At 40.2% G+C, this 18859-nt stretch overlaps 1 protein-coding gene across 2 annotated transcripts in view; it reads right to left on the bottom strand.

Annotated features, from left to right (window-relative positions):
* Positions 1 to 18859, bottom strand: part of AKT1 (AKT serine/threonine kinase 1) — a 160819-nt gene that overhangs the window by 24925 nt on the left and 117035 nt on the right. For both annotated transcript variants that reach the window (XM_060754619.2, XM_060754627.2), the window contains exons 7-9: positions 17382 to 17447; positions 9972 to 10040; positions 8210 to 8335 (exon numbers count right to left, since the gene is read on the bottom strand). In XM_060754619.2, coding sequence (XP_060610602.1) covers positions 8210 to 8335; positions 9972 to 10040; positions 17382 to 17447 — 261 coding nt within the window. The remainder of the gene's footprint in view (positions 1 to 8209; positions 8336 to 9971; positions 10041 to 17381; positions 17448 to 18859) is intronic.

Genomic DNA, 18859 nt, shown 5'->3' with positions numbered 1-18859 from the left:
GTGGGAGTTCAGTGTGCCAAGTTTAGTTCAATTCCATTGTTGGTGGAGTTTGGAATGCTCTTTGATTGCAGATGAACTATAAATCCCAGCAACTACAACTCCCAAATGACAAAATAAATCCAACCCCAACCCCACCAGTATTGAAATTTGAATGTATGTTAATAATAATAATAATAATAATAACAACAACAACTTTATTTATACCCCACCACCATCTCCTCAAGCGGCTTACATGAGGCCAAGCCCAACAACACATGAATAAAACAAGAAAGCAATAAACAAGACAGCACAATGCAATACAAATTAATATAAATCACATGTAAACAATAACACACATGGCCAGGCCAAATGTAATAGTTTATTTTTTTTTAAAAAAAAAACAATGCTATTGTTAGGGTGCTATTGTGAAATATAGTTGTGTTAGTTGTCATAGTTTAGTTTTAAATATTATAAAAAACATTTTGTGTTGTTGCCGTTTTCTTCAATTTGTTTTTCTCTATTTCTGATTAAAAATTAATTAAAAATAATAATAATAACCTAATGAGAGGGAGTGTTCAAACATAAAAATGCCTCCTTAGCCCAGCGGCTGTATCAAAACACTTGACAAACACACCTGAAACGTAGACATACAACATACAACACACATTACAATGAAAGTTAAAATAAACTAGCTGTTAACAAGGGATCAAGATCCAGATCAAATATCTATACCACCCTAGTAGACTCCAAATATGCTAATAAGAGATTTTGCAGGAAATTTGCAATAAGAGGTAAATAAACATTTAAGAAAACGTTTTCCAATGAACGAGGAGGCACCCAAACCAAGGAAAGCAATTATTTGCCCAGAAGAGCCTATCAGTAAAGCACAATGAACAATTCATGCTAACTCTTGGTTAAACCTGTACCGACTTTCCAGCACTTCAGAGAATCAGAGCTGCACAAAAGAAGATTTTGGAACTCGTTCAAGAACATCTCAGCCCGTCCTCCACCTCTATAAAGGTTAAAGTCCTCTCAGAACTCTTACCAATATAAGCAGTTAGTTGTAGTAGTAAACAACCTACTTCAGGGAAAGTTGGCCCAAGTGCCACATTTCCCTTGTACAGCAAAGTGCTTGTATTTCTCCTGCAAAGAAACACCTGCGACAATAATCTGTGGATTATCTGTACTGAAACCATGCAGGTTTACTTCTGCTGCTTGCTTAAATGGGGAATACACTTATTCATTCATCTATATACGAATATATAAAAATGCTCTGTGCGTAATGAGTACCTTAAAAAAAAAAAAGAACCAATGAACGAAATCACACCAAATTTGCCACAAAACACAAAAAGTGACCATCACTTAAAAAGTTAGGATTTTGTTATTTGGGAGTTGTAGTTGCTGGGATTTATAGTTCACCTACAATCAAAGAGCATTCTGGACTCCACCAATGATGGAATTGAACCAAACTTGGCACACAGGACTCCTATGACCAACAGAAAACACTAGAAGGGTTTGGTGGGCATTGACCTTGAGTTTTGGAGTTGTAGATCACCTGCCTCCAGAAAGCACTGTGGACTCAAACAATGATGGATCTGGACCAAACTTGGCATGAATACGCCATATGCCCAAATGTGAACACAGATGGAGCTGGGGGGAAATAGACCTTGACATTTGGGAGTTGTAGTTACTGGGATTTATAGTTCCCCTACAATTAAGGAGCATTCTGAACCCCACCAATGACGGAATTGGGGGAAACTTCCAACACAGAACCCTCATAACCAACAGAAAACACTGTGTTTTCTTGTGGTCTTTGGCAACCCTTCTGACACCTCCTTGCAACCCCCCCAAGAGGTCCCAAACCCCAGGTTGAGAAATGCTGCCTTAAGGCCATCCAGCCCAACTCCCTTCACCAGAGCAAGAAAACATAAAGCCCTCCTGACAAAGGGCCATCCTGCTATTCACACACACACACATATATGTATATGACAGATGCAGTATCAAAGATTTGAAAGGGACCCCTAAAGAAGGACAATGATATGTTACATGTTCCAGAGTGGGCAAACCAGACACTCTCCACAACACTGGCAAAGAAACAGCAAGAAGTACTGTTTACCCACAAGCATAAAGACATTACATATATTAGAAACCAACACTTTCTCATTGCTTTATTTTCCAGATCACCAGACTGGGCCACAGCAAAATGTGGCAGGGGACCACTAGTATCTTACAAAAAAGGTCAAACTTTCCACTCATGAAAACACGAAAATCAGTTGTCTGTGACAGAACTTAACCTTGACCAGATCTGTTCAGAAGTGGAACTCTCTGCCCCGGAGTGTGGTGGAGGCTCCTTATTTAGAGGCTTTTAAACAGAGGCTGAATGGCCATCTGTTGGGGGTGCTTTGAATGAGATTTTCCTGCATCTTGGCAGGGGGTTGGACTGGATGTCCCACGAGGTCTCTTCCAACTCCATGATTCTATGTTATGTACACTTCTGATTTTGTTATTCAGGGATGTAGCTTTAAAGTAGACTTAGAGGATCATATCTAAGAGGTCACTGAGAGCCACTCTTCCAAGTCAAGAAATCAGAAGATGTTGTGATCTATGACAGAACAATCAAAGATACAGAATGAGGGACGCGTGGCTCGAGATCGGTACGTGTGAAAAAGATCTTGGAGTCCTCGTGGACAGGAAGTTAAACATGAGTCAACAATGTGATGTGGTGGCAAAAAAGCCAATGAGATTTTGGCCTGCATCAATAGAAGTCTAGTGTCTAGATCCAAGGAAGTCATGCTATCCCTCTATTCCACCTTGATTAGACCACGTCTGGAATATTGTGTCCTATTCTGGGCACCACAATTGAAGAGAGATATTGACAAGCTTGGCAAGATGGATGGATGGTATCCTTGAAGTGACTGGATTGACCTTGAAGGAGTCCATGAAGTTACGAACAGTCAGAAAGGACTGAACAAATGAACAACAGCAACAACTGACAAGCTGGAATGTGTCCAGAGGACGGTGACTGAAATTATCAAGGGTCTGGAGAACAAGCCCTATGAAGAGCGGCTTAAAGAGCTGGGCATGTTTAGCCTGAAGAAGAGAAGGCTGAGAGGAGACATGATAACCATGTATAACTATGAGAGAGGAAGTCATAGGGAGAAGGGAGCAAACTTGTTTTCTGCTGCCCTGGAGACTAGGACAAGGGTATAAAAATGAGCTGAAATGCTTTGAGAGAGTTGGGGAGTGTGGGGATTGTTAATTGCAGCAATAATGTTTTTTGCTTATATCTATGTTTGATGTTTTTATAGTTTTAATGGTTTTTACCTAGAGTTATAGGTTATTGATTTAGATATGTGATATTTTTTATATGTATGTGAGGCATTGAATTTGCCATTTATTATGTTGTTAACCGCTTTGAGTCCCCCCAGGGGTGAGAAAAGCGGTATAGAAATGCAGTTAATAATAATAACAACAACAACAACAACAACAACAATGGCTTCAGACTACAAGACAGGAGATTCCACCTGAACATTAGGAAGAAATTCCTGACTGTGAGAGCCGTTCAGCAGTGGAACTCTCTGCCCTGGAGTGTGGTGGAGGCTCCTTCTTTGGAAGCTTTTAAACAGAGGCTAGATGGCCATCTGTCGGGGGTGCTTTGAATGCAATTTTCTTGCTTCTTGGCAGGGGGTTGGACTGGATGGCCCACGAAGTCTCTTCCAACTCTATGTTTCTATGATTTTATGAATCCCACCATCATTGATTTGCCAAGTGGGTTTCTCTCTGACGAAGAAAGACATGATGATGGATGCATGAATGTCTTCACTATCAGTCGCCTAGTCAGGGACCTGAGAAGGGAAAGCAGATTAGCTGGCAATGGCAACTGCTGCCCCACTTGAGGAAGGGAAATAATAATTGCGTGGGCAGAAAGAACAGGGAGCGTTCGCGTGGGTTTGTGTACGCGGGGTGAGCTGCCTCTTCACCACTTCTTTCCAAGGCCGAGGAGGTGTATCCATGGCAGCCAGGGATGACAATGCCAGCGTACGCAGGTGTTGAATGCAACTGCCTGTCTTTCCTGAGCAAAAAAAGCACAGCTTGGCTTTATCCGGGAGGGAGCCAAACACAAAGCGAGAGGGTGGCGGAGGAGAGAAGAAGAGTGCGCATCTGATCAAGTGGGCTGGCGACCTTGGAAGCGCATGCCAAATAAAACCAAGTAAGAGGCTTCAAGGCTTCTGTATTGCTTTTTTGCTGCAAAAAGTTGACACAATTCCTCCTGGATACCTTAGTGCAGGCATGGGCAAACTTCGTCCCTCCAGGTGTTTTGGACTTCAACTCCCACAATTCCTAACAGCCGGTAGGCTGTTAGGAATTGTGGGAGTTGAAGTCCAAAACACCTGGAGGGACGAAGTTTGCCCATGCTTGCCTTAGCGCTTTTGGAAGACAATACAGTCCCCTTATCCACACATTCAATACCCATGGCTTCACTTACCCATACTTCCAAAAATATCTCCAGCACTTGAAATGTTTGTGGACCTCTCTAGGTCCTCCAGAGTGATTTTATGACATATTTCCAGCCAAAGTATAGTCAAAATATATGGTTCACTGTTATCCATAGTTTCAGGTATTCACGAGGAATGGTCAACTTCTGGTGGAAGTTACACCGGAGGACTTAAGAGATTTCTACAAGGACCATATTGATTGAATCCATGAATAATCAATTCAGCTAAAATTATATCCACAAACGTGGAGGACCGCAAATATCAAATGCCTAGCTTGTTTATATGGTTCTCTATTATCCATAGTTTCAGGTGTTCACGAGGAATGGTCAACTTCTGGTGGAAGTTACATTGGAGGACTTAAGGGACCATATTAATTGAATCCACGAATAATCAATTCAGCTAAAATTATATCCACAAATGTGGTGGATCGTAAATCTTAAATGCCTAACTTGTTTGCATATTTATTTTCATACCAATTTAGGTAAATTTTCTTGTTCAGTTATTTTCAGGTACATGTATTTCATATTCTATCGATATATGTATCCTGATGATTCACATTAAGTCCCGTCCCGTCCCGTCCCATCCAACTCTAGGGTGTGGTGCTCATCTTCATTTCTAAGCCAAAGAGCCAGCGTTATCCATAGACACCTCAAAGGTCATGTGGCTGGAATGACTGCATGGAGCGCCGTTACCTTCCCACCGAAGCGGTATTTATTTATTTACCGCATTTGTATACTGCCTTTCTCAGCCAGAGGCGGTACCTATTGATCTACTCCCATTTGCATGTTTTTGAAGGGCTAGGTTGTCAGAAGCTAGGGCTAACAACAGGAGCTCACCCCGCTCCCCTAAAAGGTAAAGGTTTCCCCTGACATTAAGTCTAGTTGTGTCCAACCCAGGGAGATGGTGCTCATCTCCATTTCCAAGCTGAAAAGCCAGCTTTGTCCATAGACACCTCCAAGGTCATGTGGCCAGCATGACTGCATGGTGCACCATTACCTTCTTACCCTCCGCAGAAGCAGTACCTGTTGATCTACTCACACTTGCATGTTTTCGAACTGCTAGGTTGTCAGAAGCTAGGGCTAACAATGGGAGCTCACCCCACTCCCCTAAAAGGTAAAGGTTTCCCCTGACATTAAGTCTAGTTGTGTCCAACCCAGGGAAGTGGTGCTCATCTCCATTTCCAAGCTGAAGAGCCAGCTTTGTCCATAGACACCTCCAAGGTCATGTGGCCAGCATGACTGCATGGTGCACCGTTACCTTCCTACCACCCGCAAAAGCAGTAACTGTTGATCTACTCACACTTGCATGTTTTCGAACTGCTAGGTTGGCAGAAGCTAGGGCTAATAATGGGAGCTCACCCTGCTACCTGGATTCGAACTGCCAACCTTTTGATCAGCATGTTCAGCAGCTCAACAGTTTAACTTCCTGCGCTACCAGGGTGCCCAGTACCTACGTACAACTTCACAAATGCACTTTTTGTTGTTGTTAAAAGGCAAATGATTATTCATCTAAACTTGTTGACACCTTGAAATTTTTTGATTAAATGGGATTTCCTTAATTGGCAGAAAACCACAAATGATCCAAAATGTCTCAGCGTGCTTTCTCCGCACACCATAAAGGGCTTTCACCCATGCTGAGATGAAACTGACCACTGCTAATTTGCATATGCTGATTTAAAGAAATTTAAAGAGGTTGAAATGGTGGAAATGAGCACATTATCTACTTTGTTTAGTGAGGGAGAAAAGCCTATTGGACAATTTCTTAACGGATTGGGATTTGTTTTTGTATTATTTTTAAGAAAAAAGGGGGATATTATTCTTGCAGGATTTAAAGATTACATTTTTTTAAACTTTCATTCAGAAGATACAATTTAAATGATGTATTATAGAAAGGTTTAACATATATTTGTTGAATAGTCTTTATTCAGGAAGGTGGGAAGTTTATATATATAGGAGCCTCCGGTGGGGCAGCGGGTTAAACCGCTGAGCTGCTGAACTTGCTGACCCAAAGGTTGGCGGTTCAAATCCGGGGAGCGGTGTGAGCTCCCACTATTAGCCCCAGCTTCTGCCAACCTAGCAGTTCGAAAACATGCAAGTGTGAGTAGATGAACAGGTACCGCTTCTGCGGGAAGGTAAGAAGGTAATGGTGCTCCATGCAGTCATGCTTATTTTCTGTTATGAGTTTTATTTTTATTGTTTTGTATTACTTGTTGTTATTGTTTTTATTATTGATGTATTGTGGGCTTGGCCTCATGTAAGCCGCACCGCATCCCTTGGGGAGATGGTAGCTTGGGAGTGATCCTGACAGCTTGGGAGTGATCCTGGACTCATCGCTGAGCCTGGAACCCCAGGTCTCAGCGGTGACCGAGAGAGCTTTTGCGCAATTAAAACTTGTGCACCAGTTGTGCCCGTACCTCGGGAAGTCTGATCTGGCCACAGTGGTCCACGCTCTTGTTATATCCCGTATAGACTACTGCAACGCACTCTATGTGGGGTTGCCCTTGAAGACTGTTCGGAAACTTCAACTGGTCCAACGAGCGGCAGCCAGATTGACTACCGGAGCGACATACAGGGAACACACCACCCCCTTGTTGTGTCAGCTCCACTGGCTGTCGATTCAGTTCTGAGCACAATTCAAGGTGCTGGTTTTGACCTACAAAACCCTTTACGGTTCCGGTCCAGCGTATCTGTCCGAACGTATCTCCCTCTACGTCCCATCCCGGAATTTGAGATCATCTGGGGAGGCCCTGCTCTCGACCCCACCGCTATCACAAGTGAGGATGGTGGGGGACGAGGAGCAGGGCCTTCTCAGTGGTGGCCCCCCACCTGTGGAACTCACTCCCGGGGGAAATCAGGGCATCTACATCCCTCCTTGCCTTCAGGAGGAAGGTAAAGACGTGGCTATGGGACCAGGCCTTTGGGCATCCTGACAATTAGATATGGAAACCAGATGGATAAGACCGATAATGTGTGGTAGTAGAACCTAAACTATGAGTCTGTTAAACGCTGACCAGCAATGAGGTTTGTATTGTTTTTATTGTTTTATTGCTTTTACAGGTTTTATGGTTGTTTTATCGATAATAATTATTGCTTATGTTAATTGTCATCACTGTTATAATTGTTGTCGTTAACTGATGTTGTGTTTTTGTTGTCATGTAATGCAGGCATTGAACTGCGTGTTGCTTGTGTAAGCCGCCCTGAGTCCCCGCTGGGGTAAGAAGGGAGGGGTATAAGCGACCGTAATAATAATAATAATAATAATAATAATAATTATAATAATAATAATAATAATAATGGTAGCGGGGTATAAATAAAGTATTATTATTATTATTATTATTATTATTATTATGCTGGCCACATGACCTTGGAGGTGTCTACAGACAATGCTGGCTCTTCATTTTGGAAATGGAGATGAGCACCACCTCCCTGGGTTGGATACAACTAGACTTAATGTCAGGGGAAACCTTTACCTTTTACCTATGCTGAATATTTATGTATTATTTATTATTTAAAACATTTATATTCCACCCTTCTCACCCCGCAGCGGACTCAGGGCGGAGGACAACATATATACGGCAAACATTCAATGTCAGGACATAAAACCATAAATATACACACACATTAAAATCACTTATATTGACATTAAAAGTGGCTTTAAAAACATCTCATACATGAAGGTTATGAGTAAACCAGATATGCTACTTATAACAAAGTTGCAATAATATCTCTACTTACCTTTAAGTCTCTATAAACCACATTCTTTTCTGAATGTAGGTAGTCCAACGCTGATACTATCTCAGCTCCGTAGAACCGGGCACGATCTTCAGAAAAGACACGTTCACGTTGCAGATGGAAAAACAGCTGAAAGGCACACACTGGTTAGCAGCAAGTTTGCACACATTTCCCCCATAAATGTGCAACTAAAGAGGGATCATTGTTCGATAGTAGATCACAATGCAGCTTCACACCTGAATGTTTCTCTCTTTTTTAATCTGCAAACAACAGGAAAGTCTTCTGACCTGAGACTGTGGTGCTGCCAATCAGGACAGACATCACTAGGCTCGAAAAACGATCTGATCTAACATAAAGCATTTACCTGTATACTCTTTCAAACTCCTTCAATTCACACAAAATAACAGTGAGAGATGTGCGACTCAGTCTGGGATCTTGAACTATCCTCTACCATATGAACACAACTCACCGATCAGGTTCTTTCCCCTTCATTTTAATTTTGGATAGATTTATACAGAGCTATATACAAGCAAGGCTGTGTCCTTTCTGCATCAGGGAAATTACAGTTCTGCCTTAAGGGTAATTCAAATTACACACTCATAAAAGTCCATTTTTGCAAATGATGAAGCATAAAATAACTGGCATAGATTTGCTTTTTTATACCAGCCCTTCTGCAATACTACCTTATACAGTTTGTTTTGTTAATGCCACTTGTTAGAACTCTTATTTTTAACTAGCTGTCTCCTGCCATGCATTGCTGTGACCCAGTCTGTGCATGTGTTTATGTGTGTGTATATTTGTGTATATATGTGTGTTTGTGTGTATGTATGTATGTATATATATATATATATATATATATGTGTGTGTGTGTGTGTGTGTGATAATAATAATAATATATATTATATTATATATGTGTGTGTATACGTGTGTATATATTTGTGTTTATATGTGTATATGTATATTGTGTATATGTGTGTGCTTGTGTATATGCATATATGTGTGTATGTATTGGTATATGTATATATGCGTATATGTGTATATTTGTGTGCGCTGGCATATATATATGTGTGTATCTGTATGTATTACATGTGCATGTGTATATGTATATGAATGTATGTGTATATGTATATATGGTTTATTTTGGGGGGGGGGTTTAAAGTCCATTCTGCTGGGTTTTTTTGTCTGCTTAGGATCTTAGGAGACTGTTTCTTGATTTGAGGCATTGGCTTGCTGGCTGATATCTGAACAGAGCATGAGCCGGAGACGTCAATGCCTTGGTCCTTTCATTACAGGCTGCTATTTCCCGGCGGACATCAGGTGATTCAATATCGGCTAAACAGTATAATTTCTCCAGCAGTGTAGAGTGTAGACACATACTGTGATAATGCGGCATGTCTCGTTAAGAGCCACATCCACTCTTTAATGTGGTGAGATGTGATCCACACTGGGCATGCGTTCAGCAACAGAGTAGCAAAGCGCAACGGCAGATGTCTTCACTGTGTCTGGTTGTGATCCCCAGGTTGTGCCAGTCAGCTTTCATATGATATTATTTCTAGCACTCACTTTTTGCTTGATATTCAAGCAGTGCTTCTTATACGTCAGAGCATGGTCCAGAGTGACTCCCGGGTATTTTGGTGTGCCGCAATGCTCCATTGGGATTCCTTCCCTGCTAATCCTCAGACCTCGAGATGCAACCCACTGCCCACTGACATAGCACATCAAGAAGCACATAAGGCTGTTTGACTGCAGTGCATGTGATACTTACCTCGCCTCCATTAGCATACTCCATCACAAAGCACAGCCGGTCATGTGTCTGGAAGGAATACTTCAAAGCCTACATAAAAAAAGAAATCCTTGTTTTAAAAAAATAACTAAGAACAAGTTATTAGCATGGCTTGGAAAGATTATAACTCTGAGAACATCTCTCCATTTACAGGACTCTGGGACTTTTTCATCATCAGTAATTATTTTGATGGCATCAGAACTGAAAAACAATAATAAAGTTGATTCTCTAGCCCACTTATTTTCAAAAAAATTAGAAGATCCTTTCAACACTAATATATTTTAGCATCAGTCACAGAACCCCTGAATGGTACAATACGACAGACTATAATCCTCTCACCACCATTTCCAGCCAGCATCCCATATTGGGGTAGATTTAGGGGTGCATCTACATTGTAGGATTAATACTTTAACTGCCATGGCTCAATGCTATGGAATCGGGGGAGTTGCGAGTTTTAAACGTTCTTCAGCTTTCTTGGCCAAAAAATGCTGGTGCAGCCCCAAACTACAGGATTTTACTTTTAAAATATATACTGGAATGTTTGCATATATATAATGAGGTATGTGGGAAATGAGATCCAAGTCTCAACACAAAATTCATTTACTCGATATAGCCGAGTATAAGCCGAATTTTTCAGCCCTTTTTTTAAGGCTGATGAAGTCCCTCTTGGCTTATACTCGAGTCAAGGTTATTTATTATTTTACTCTGTTGTTGTTGTTGTTATTATTATTATTATAATTATTATTATATTACATTTATTATTTTACTCTATTATTATTATTACATTTACATTCTTTTACTCTATTATTTTTATTACAGTTATTATTTTACGCTATTAATTTTACAATTAATTGTACTCTTATTATTATTACATTCATTATTTTACTCTATTTTTATTATTACATTTATTACTTAATTATTATTGTTATTAATACATTTACATTATTTTACTCTTATTATTTATTATTATTATATTCATTATTTTATTTTTATTATTACATTTGTTACTGTACTCTAATATTATTATGATTAAATTTACATTATTTTACTATATTATTATGATTGCATTATTACTTTACTGTTTTATTATTACATGGATTATTTTACTCTATAATTACATTTATTATTTTACTCTATTTTTACAATTACATTTATTATTTTACTTAATTATTATTGTTATTATTACTTTTATATTATTTTACTCTATTATTATTATTATTTTATTACATTCATTATTTTGCTCTATTTATTATTAATATTATTACATTTATTATTATTGTTATTATTATTATATTTATTATTTTATTCTATTATTATATTCATTATTTTACTCCCTTTATTATTATTGTAAGGATACGTAAATTCATTTACATTGAAGAAGGTTAGAATAATGGTTAAAACAGAGTTGGACAATCTTATCTTAAATTACAGTTTTATGTAAATACTCAAAAACAATTAACCTCCTGATGCCTCAATTAATGTAATTTTATTGGGATCTATTTTTATTTTGAAATTTACCTGATTCATTTCCTAACCTCATCTTATACTCAAGTCAATATGTTTTCCAAGTATTTTGTGTTAAAATTAGGTGCCTCGGCTTATATTTGGGTCGGCTTATACTTGAATATATATGGTACTTTAGATTGAGGGTAATTTTATAAATAATATTTTAAATAATTTGGAGCACGAAGCAAAGTTTGTATGCACCGAGCCATCAGAAAGAAAAGGCGTCATATTCTCAAACAATAATTTCGAAGCATTTAAGATTCTGAGGTAAGGAGGGTCAACCCATAATAAGAGTAGTCTACAAACATATATAATAAAAAAGCAAAATGAAGTGGACCTAATACTATCTTGGGCATTTCTATTCAGAGAAAACCTTCGAGAACCCAAGTACATTCAGAAGCTGGAGAAGAAGAGATAAGACACAAGCGTGTGACAAGGACACTGGGTGGTTTTACCAAGAAAAACCGCCCAAGATTACGCAAAAGTGTATCCCAATAAAAGTCATAAAGCAGATGAACACTCTTGTTGTATCAGGGTAGGGTCTATGTATCAGCTTACTTCTCGAAAAACCAAGCCAAACAATTCCAAGAAACCCAAGAGAACAGACCCAAGGAGAAGCTTGTCAACGGTTGACATCCTCCATGTGGTTTGTCCTCTCCAAGAGGCTTGTCTAGCACAGGGACATCTATCGAAGCGCATTTCAAACTTGGAAAGCATCTATGTGATTCTCAAGAGAAGAGACACAAGCTGTGTACTTAGTCAATACAACTTCTCATCTCCTTGTGTATGGCCAGGAAGCAGAGAAGTTGTATCTACTAAGTACACTTCCATTTGATATTATTTGACAAGCTATTTCCAAGAGGAGCAAGTAAACTCTCCTAGAGCTAGGTTCTTGTGGGTTTTTTCGGGCTATAGGGCCTTGTTCTAGAGGCATTTCTCCTGACATTTCGCCTGCATCTATGGCAAGCAGGTGAAACGTCAGGAGAAATGCCTCTAGAACATGGCCCTATAGCCCGAAAAAACCCACAAGAACCTAGTGATTCCAGCCATGAAAGCCTTCGACAATACATTCCCCCCAGAGCTCATCACAGTTTGTAATATATATGGTGTTTCTTCCCATATATAGAGTAACTTTTAAGTAGCAGCGTGACCCAGCAAAAGTCATATCAAAAGTGATAAAAAGAACAAAAACACACAGACCAATGTTATCTCTTCCATGGAGGCATTTCTTTACAATATGGTTTCACTATTTACAAAAACAAGGTTTCCATAACACGAACTAAGTTCTTTATACTTCCTTCTTTGCTTCCATGCTGGGCTTCTTTCTCATGCAGATATTAAACAGCTTTGCTCTCACAGAGCCTCTCTCACAACGAAGTTACACAGGAGCTTCACACAGTGGCTTTTTACACACAGCAGCCTTCACACTGGAGCTTCCGAAGCTTCTCATACCAGGCTTCCTAATACAGAGGCCTACTAACACTAAGGACTACCTCACACTGGGGACTAACTCACACTGAGGACTACCTCACACTGAGGCCCTTCTCCCACAGAGACCTCTCCCAGACTGAGGTCTACTAAGATACAGACACATCTGCTTGTATTGAACTGCAGCTTTTGCTGAGTCATTGCATCCATTTAACTCTTTCAGTGATTGACTCACATTTTGGTAATTAAAAATACCTAGTTAATATTTCATATGCTCCATTAAAACTATTTTTAATATATTTTATTGAATTTAGAGGTTTTGAATGTTTTATAATTTGATATGTTATATTATTTGATGTTGCACTCACTGCATTTATATGGTTTAATTGTTTTATAATTTGATATGTTTTATTTATTATTTGTTGTATGATGCGGCATTGAATGTTGCCATAATCTGTAAGCCGCTCTGAGTCCCCTTCCGGGTTGAGAAGAGCGGGGTATAAATACAGTAAATAAATAAATAAATATTTCTGACAAGTTCTGCCTTGATTTGTTCTAGGATGCATTGAACTGGTCTTTATGGAAGTCCATGATACCTATAAAACTTCTCCTATAGAATCATAGAGTTGGAAGAGACCTTGTGGGCCATCCAGTCCAACCCCTTGCCAAGATGCAGGAAAATTGTGTCCTCTTGTGTCACATTTAAGAATGGACCAGTTCTCTTCCTATCAACGTTCACAAGCATATATAGAAATCAGAAATTACCTATGGCATGGGCAATTCTGATTCTGGCATGCCTACAATGATAGTTTTCTAACCCACTCGTTCCAATTATCATTAAATATAGTTACTTGAATCTATCAACAAAGGCGCAGATGACACCTAGCTACCAGTGATGGAAAATAGCCAGAGAGAGATGTGGCCAGGTAGATTTGCTATATAGGATGCCAAGTGGGGAGAGAGAATGGGAACAGCAGGCAACAAGGAGAACGCAGGTAGATGTACTAAAGGGAAGGTGAGAATGGGGCATCTGTGAAGTATGGAGGATAGGGCTTACGTTTGAGGAAGGGCTCAGTGCCTCAACCAGGATAAGTACAGTCAGTGCTCCATATCCACAGATCCTGAATCATTGGATTCCACAATCCACAGCTTGAACATATGCCCCAAAATAAAATAAATTCCCAAAAGTAAAGTAAGGTAAAGGTTTCTCCTTAACCATTAAGTCTAGTCATGTCCAGCTCTGGGGGTGGTGTGCTCCTCATCTCCATTATTATTGTGCAGGCATCGAATTGTGCCTTTTGTAAGCCACCCTGAGTCCCCCCTCGGGGGGGGGGGGGTTGAGAAGGGCGGGGTAGAAGTACACGAAATAAATAAATTTCTCAGCCAAAGAGCCGGTGTTGTACGTAGACACCTCCAAGGTCATGTGGCCAGCATGACTGCATGCAGCGCCATTACCTTCCCATCAGAGCGGTACCTATTGATCTACTCACATTTGCATGTTTTTGAACTACTAAGTTCTGCCAAGCTGGGCCTAACAGCAGGAGCTCACCCTGCTCCCCAGATTCGAGCCGCTGACCTTTTATTCAGCAAGTTCTGCAGCTCAGCGGGTTAACCTGCTGCACCACTGGGGGTTTCCTCAAAGTACACCTCAATTTTTCTATTTTAAATAAGGGACACAATTTTATCACACCACTGTATACATAATGGGACTTGAGCATCCATGGATTTGGGTATCCACGCAGGGTCCAGGAATCAAAACAAGGAGAAAGCTGCAGAGCTTGGAAAAACAACTTTTTCAAGACTAATCCCTAAGTCACAGCCCACAAGGTCTAGAATGGATATTTCCAGTCCTATGTGACGCAGTGGCATCAAGGAAAACATCACACTGCCCTCCCCTTTCCTCTGGCTCTTTGCTGCAGTTTCATGGATGGCAGCCAGCCAAAGCACTTGACCAAAACAAACTTGCACTCAAATTGCAAGCACAGAATGTGCAGAGAAACATTAGGAAAGGTGATAGTGGGGGGGGGGGGGGGTTGATTTCTCTCTTACTTGTTTCCTCCCACCCCTCCCCTACAGGAAGTGGTTGTTTCCAACATCACACACATTCCTACATCACGAGAACCAGCAGTTTGTTAGGACACACTCCACCTTGTTTGCCTTGGCCACCAGCCTCAAAGCTTCAGCTGGGTATTCAGAAGAAGTCACAGCTTTGGACTCAGATAATAAATGACACCCCAAAGTATGAATGAGTTTTAGAAGACACTGTTTTCAGGATTCATAACAAGACTTTATTTACTTTATCCAACTCTGGTAAATCTCATTGGGAATCCACTAGTTGTTATTAATCAGGTTGCTGTTTGTGGAATCCACTGGACTGTGGAATCCAAAGTTTTAAGATCTGTGGATATTATTTATTTATTTATTTACGACATTTATATGCCGCCCTTCTCACCACAAAGGGGACTCAGAGTGGCTTACAAGATATATATACACACAATATATATTATTAGCATAGTACAATATCAATATTAAATATTACTATATTATATTATACCATTATATTGTAATATTATTAGTAATATTACATGTAATATAAATATATAATGATAATATCATATTATTATGAGTATTATATTGTATTACATTATAATATTATAAATTATATGACATTGATATGGAGCCCTGAGTGTACTTATCCTAACTGAAATCCACAAGCATGTGGACAATTTCAACAGAAAGGAAAAAGCATGAAAATGAACAAAATCTGGCAACCAGAATTAAAAAAAACAACTCTAAAATCAGGACAGTAAACAAAACACTGGCTTTTAATCTCCACAATCTAATCACAGCAAATATTATTCCTCCATGAAGTGGTTCCAATTCCGAATAATGGAGAACATCAAACTATCAAGTACCGTCAACCCTCCACATATACAAGTCTAACACTCTCTGATTTGGTTAGTCATAAATTTTATTAATATGTTCTCTGTGGAAATTTCTAGATACTCCACAATGACTTTATAGCAGCCCTGGGCAAACTTTGGCCCTTCAGGTGTTTTGGACTTCAACTCCCACAATTCCTAACAGCCACCAGATGTTAGGAATTGTTGGAAATAGCAACTTTCTTCAAGCCTGCATTAGTAATTTGTATATAATCCTGTTGCTTACTGTATTGTGTATGTATGTTCTGGTATGCAGCTTCTTATCTATGTTTTTGAGGTTGTGGGAGGGGCTGCAGACCACATGATCAGATCTGGGACTATTCAGACTGAGACTCCATTTGACACTCAGAAAGGAAAGATTTTGCTGTTGATTCTAAAAAAAGATGTTCTGTGTTATCTGTAGAGAAAAACTACTTCAAAATCTATCTATAACTGGATTAACAAGCAATACGCCTGTATGATGAATAGGGCTCCCTAGTGGTGCAGTAGGTTAAACCGCTGAGCTGCTGAACTTGCTGACCGAAAGGTCGGTGATTCAAATCTGGGGAGCAGGGCAAGCTCCCACTGTTAGGCCCAGCTTCTGCCAAGTACTTCAAAACCTGGCCCCCTGACCTAGGATGGTGTCTACGGACAACGCTGGCTCTTTGACTTAGAAATGGAGATGAGCACCACCCCGCAGAGTTGGACACAACTAGACTTAATGTCAAGGGAAACCTTTACCTTTTACCTATGCTGAATACATGAAGGTTGTGAGTAAACTAGATATGTTTCTTTTAAAGAATACTACTTATTTTTGTTTCTTGAAAGCATTTTTTTATGGGAGAGTAGATGTTTTTGGGCAACTGAAATAACACTTCTGAAGATCTGCTATATATTTTGTATATTGGCATAATCTTTGTTCCTAGCAGTTCAAGGAGACAACCAGGTATATCAGTCTAACAACTGAGAAACCTAATTTACTTTGCATGAATACTATAATCATCTACCACTAAAGAGAAAACTGACCCAAACAAGTTTTTAGCTTTTCTCAGAATGATCATACTTTACATAAAGGTTATGATCATTCCAAATGGTAGCGAATGACAATTCATCTCCAAATGGTCATGCTTCTAAAAGGCTATGGAGCATCTGGTTTTCCAAAAGGTTATGATCTCAAAGGTCAGCCTCCTCCCAAAAGGAGGTGTGGGAGTTGAAGTCCAAAACATATGGAGAGCCAACGTTTACTCATGCCTACTCTATAGCAAAGGTTTGCCACAGACTTGTGCTGAAGAACCTAGAGATTCCTAAAGAGAGCTCTTCTCTGGACATTTGTAGGTCCTCCAATGCTATTCCATTGTCAACCTTTGGCAGTCCATAGAGAAATCTTCTCACAGGATCCCTGCAAGAGTGGAGGACCAACTGCACTTCACTTCGTCACAATCCAATCTGGAAAGAACATAATTTCTTGAATCCCACCTCTGCTAACGAAAACAACCAAGATGAGCCACTCTTTGAGACTTAAATGTAAGATGCTTACCGTTAAGAAAGGATGCCTAGAGTTCTGCAAAACCCGGTTTTCCGTCAGGGTATGCGCCACTTCATCCTGCAGCACAATCAAAAAAGTGATGGGTTATATATAGCCACAACCAGAGTGATAGGATTTTGACAGAGGCACAAATAAAGTTCACAAATCACATTATGAGTAGTAGCATTCCTAGAAGTCTTACAAAATAAAGTCAAAGTATCTCTCATCATAAAACTCTCACTCAAAAGGCAGTAAGGTTGGAAGTATGTCAGAACGTGAACTTGCAGGAATCACAGAATTGTCATGGAGCGTCTACAGTTTCTATAATTTGTATAGAAGGGTTTCCTTGAGTAACACCCCTCCCACACACACATACACTTTTCCAATTCATGCTTTCCCCACTTTCGTGGGGGTCTTGTGCCCCAAACCCCAGTGAAGGTGAGGGCCTGCTGAAGGGTATCCCTCCACCTTCACTCCATTCTCAACTGAACGGAAACCAAGGCTGACATTACCACTACTACTACTGCTACAATTATTATTATTATTATTATTATTAATAATAATAATAATAATACTCAAGCTCTGGAGATTACCTGGGATGTGAGGGAAAGTCATAGGGAGGAGGGAGCAAACTTGTTTTCTGCTGCCCTGGAGACTAGGATGCGGAACAATGGCTGCAAACTATAGGAAAGAAGATTCCACCTGAACATTAGGAAGAACCTCCTGACTGTGAGAGCTGTTCAGCAGTGGAACCCTCTGTGGTGGAAGCTCCTTCTTTGTGGCCTTTTAAACAGAGGCTGGGTGGCCATCTGTCAGGGTTGCTTTGAATGCAATTTTCCTGCTTCTTGGCAGGGAGCTGGACTGGATGGCACATGAGGTCTCTTCCAACTCTATGATTCTATAATCCCACTGGAGCATTGCAGCACATCAACACACCTTGGAGTTACTCTGGATTGTGCTCTGACTTATAAAACCACTGCATAAATATCTAGCAAAAAGCAGGTGCTAGAAATAACATCATATGAAAGCTCACTGGCACAACCTGGGGATCACAACCAGATACAGTGAAGACATCTGCACTGGTGCTTTGCTACTCTGCTGCTGAATATGCATGCCCAGTGCTGTAATACATCTGACATGTAGCGGGGGGGGGGGGGGGGGGGCTTGAGGAGCTTCAGTTCCCCCCCCCCCTGAAATTCTCAGGGTGGTCCGCGAGAAGGCCTTACTGGTACATTATTTAAACTGTTATGTTTATTCATATCATGATCTGATCACCATGCTCAATATATCCCATATGCATGGGGGTATTGGGGTAACGATACAAAATGTTTGCTAGGGTAGATCCTCAGAGCCCCCCCCCCCCCCCCAGCAAATCAGAATCCTGGCTACAGGCCTGCATCTGACCATGTTAAAACAGTGGATGTGGCTCTTAATGAGACATGCTGCACTATCACAGGATGTCTACGCCCAACACCACTGGAGAAATTATA

This window comes from Anolis sagrei, chromosome 1 (genome assembly GCF_037176765.1).
Source record: "Anolis sagrei isolate rAnoSag1 chromosome 1, rAnoSag1.mat, whole genome shotgun sequence".
NCBI lineage: Eukaryota > Metazoa > Chordata > Lepidosauria > Squamata > Dactyloidae > Anolis > Anolis sagrei.
This window is presented reverse-complemented; position numbering and strand designations above follow the sequence as displayed.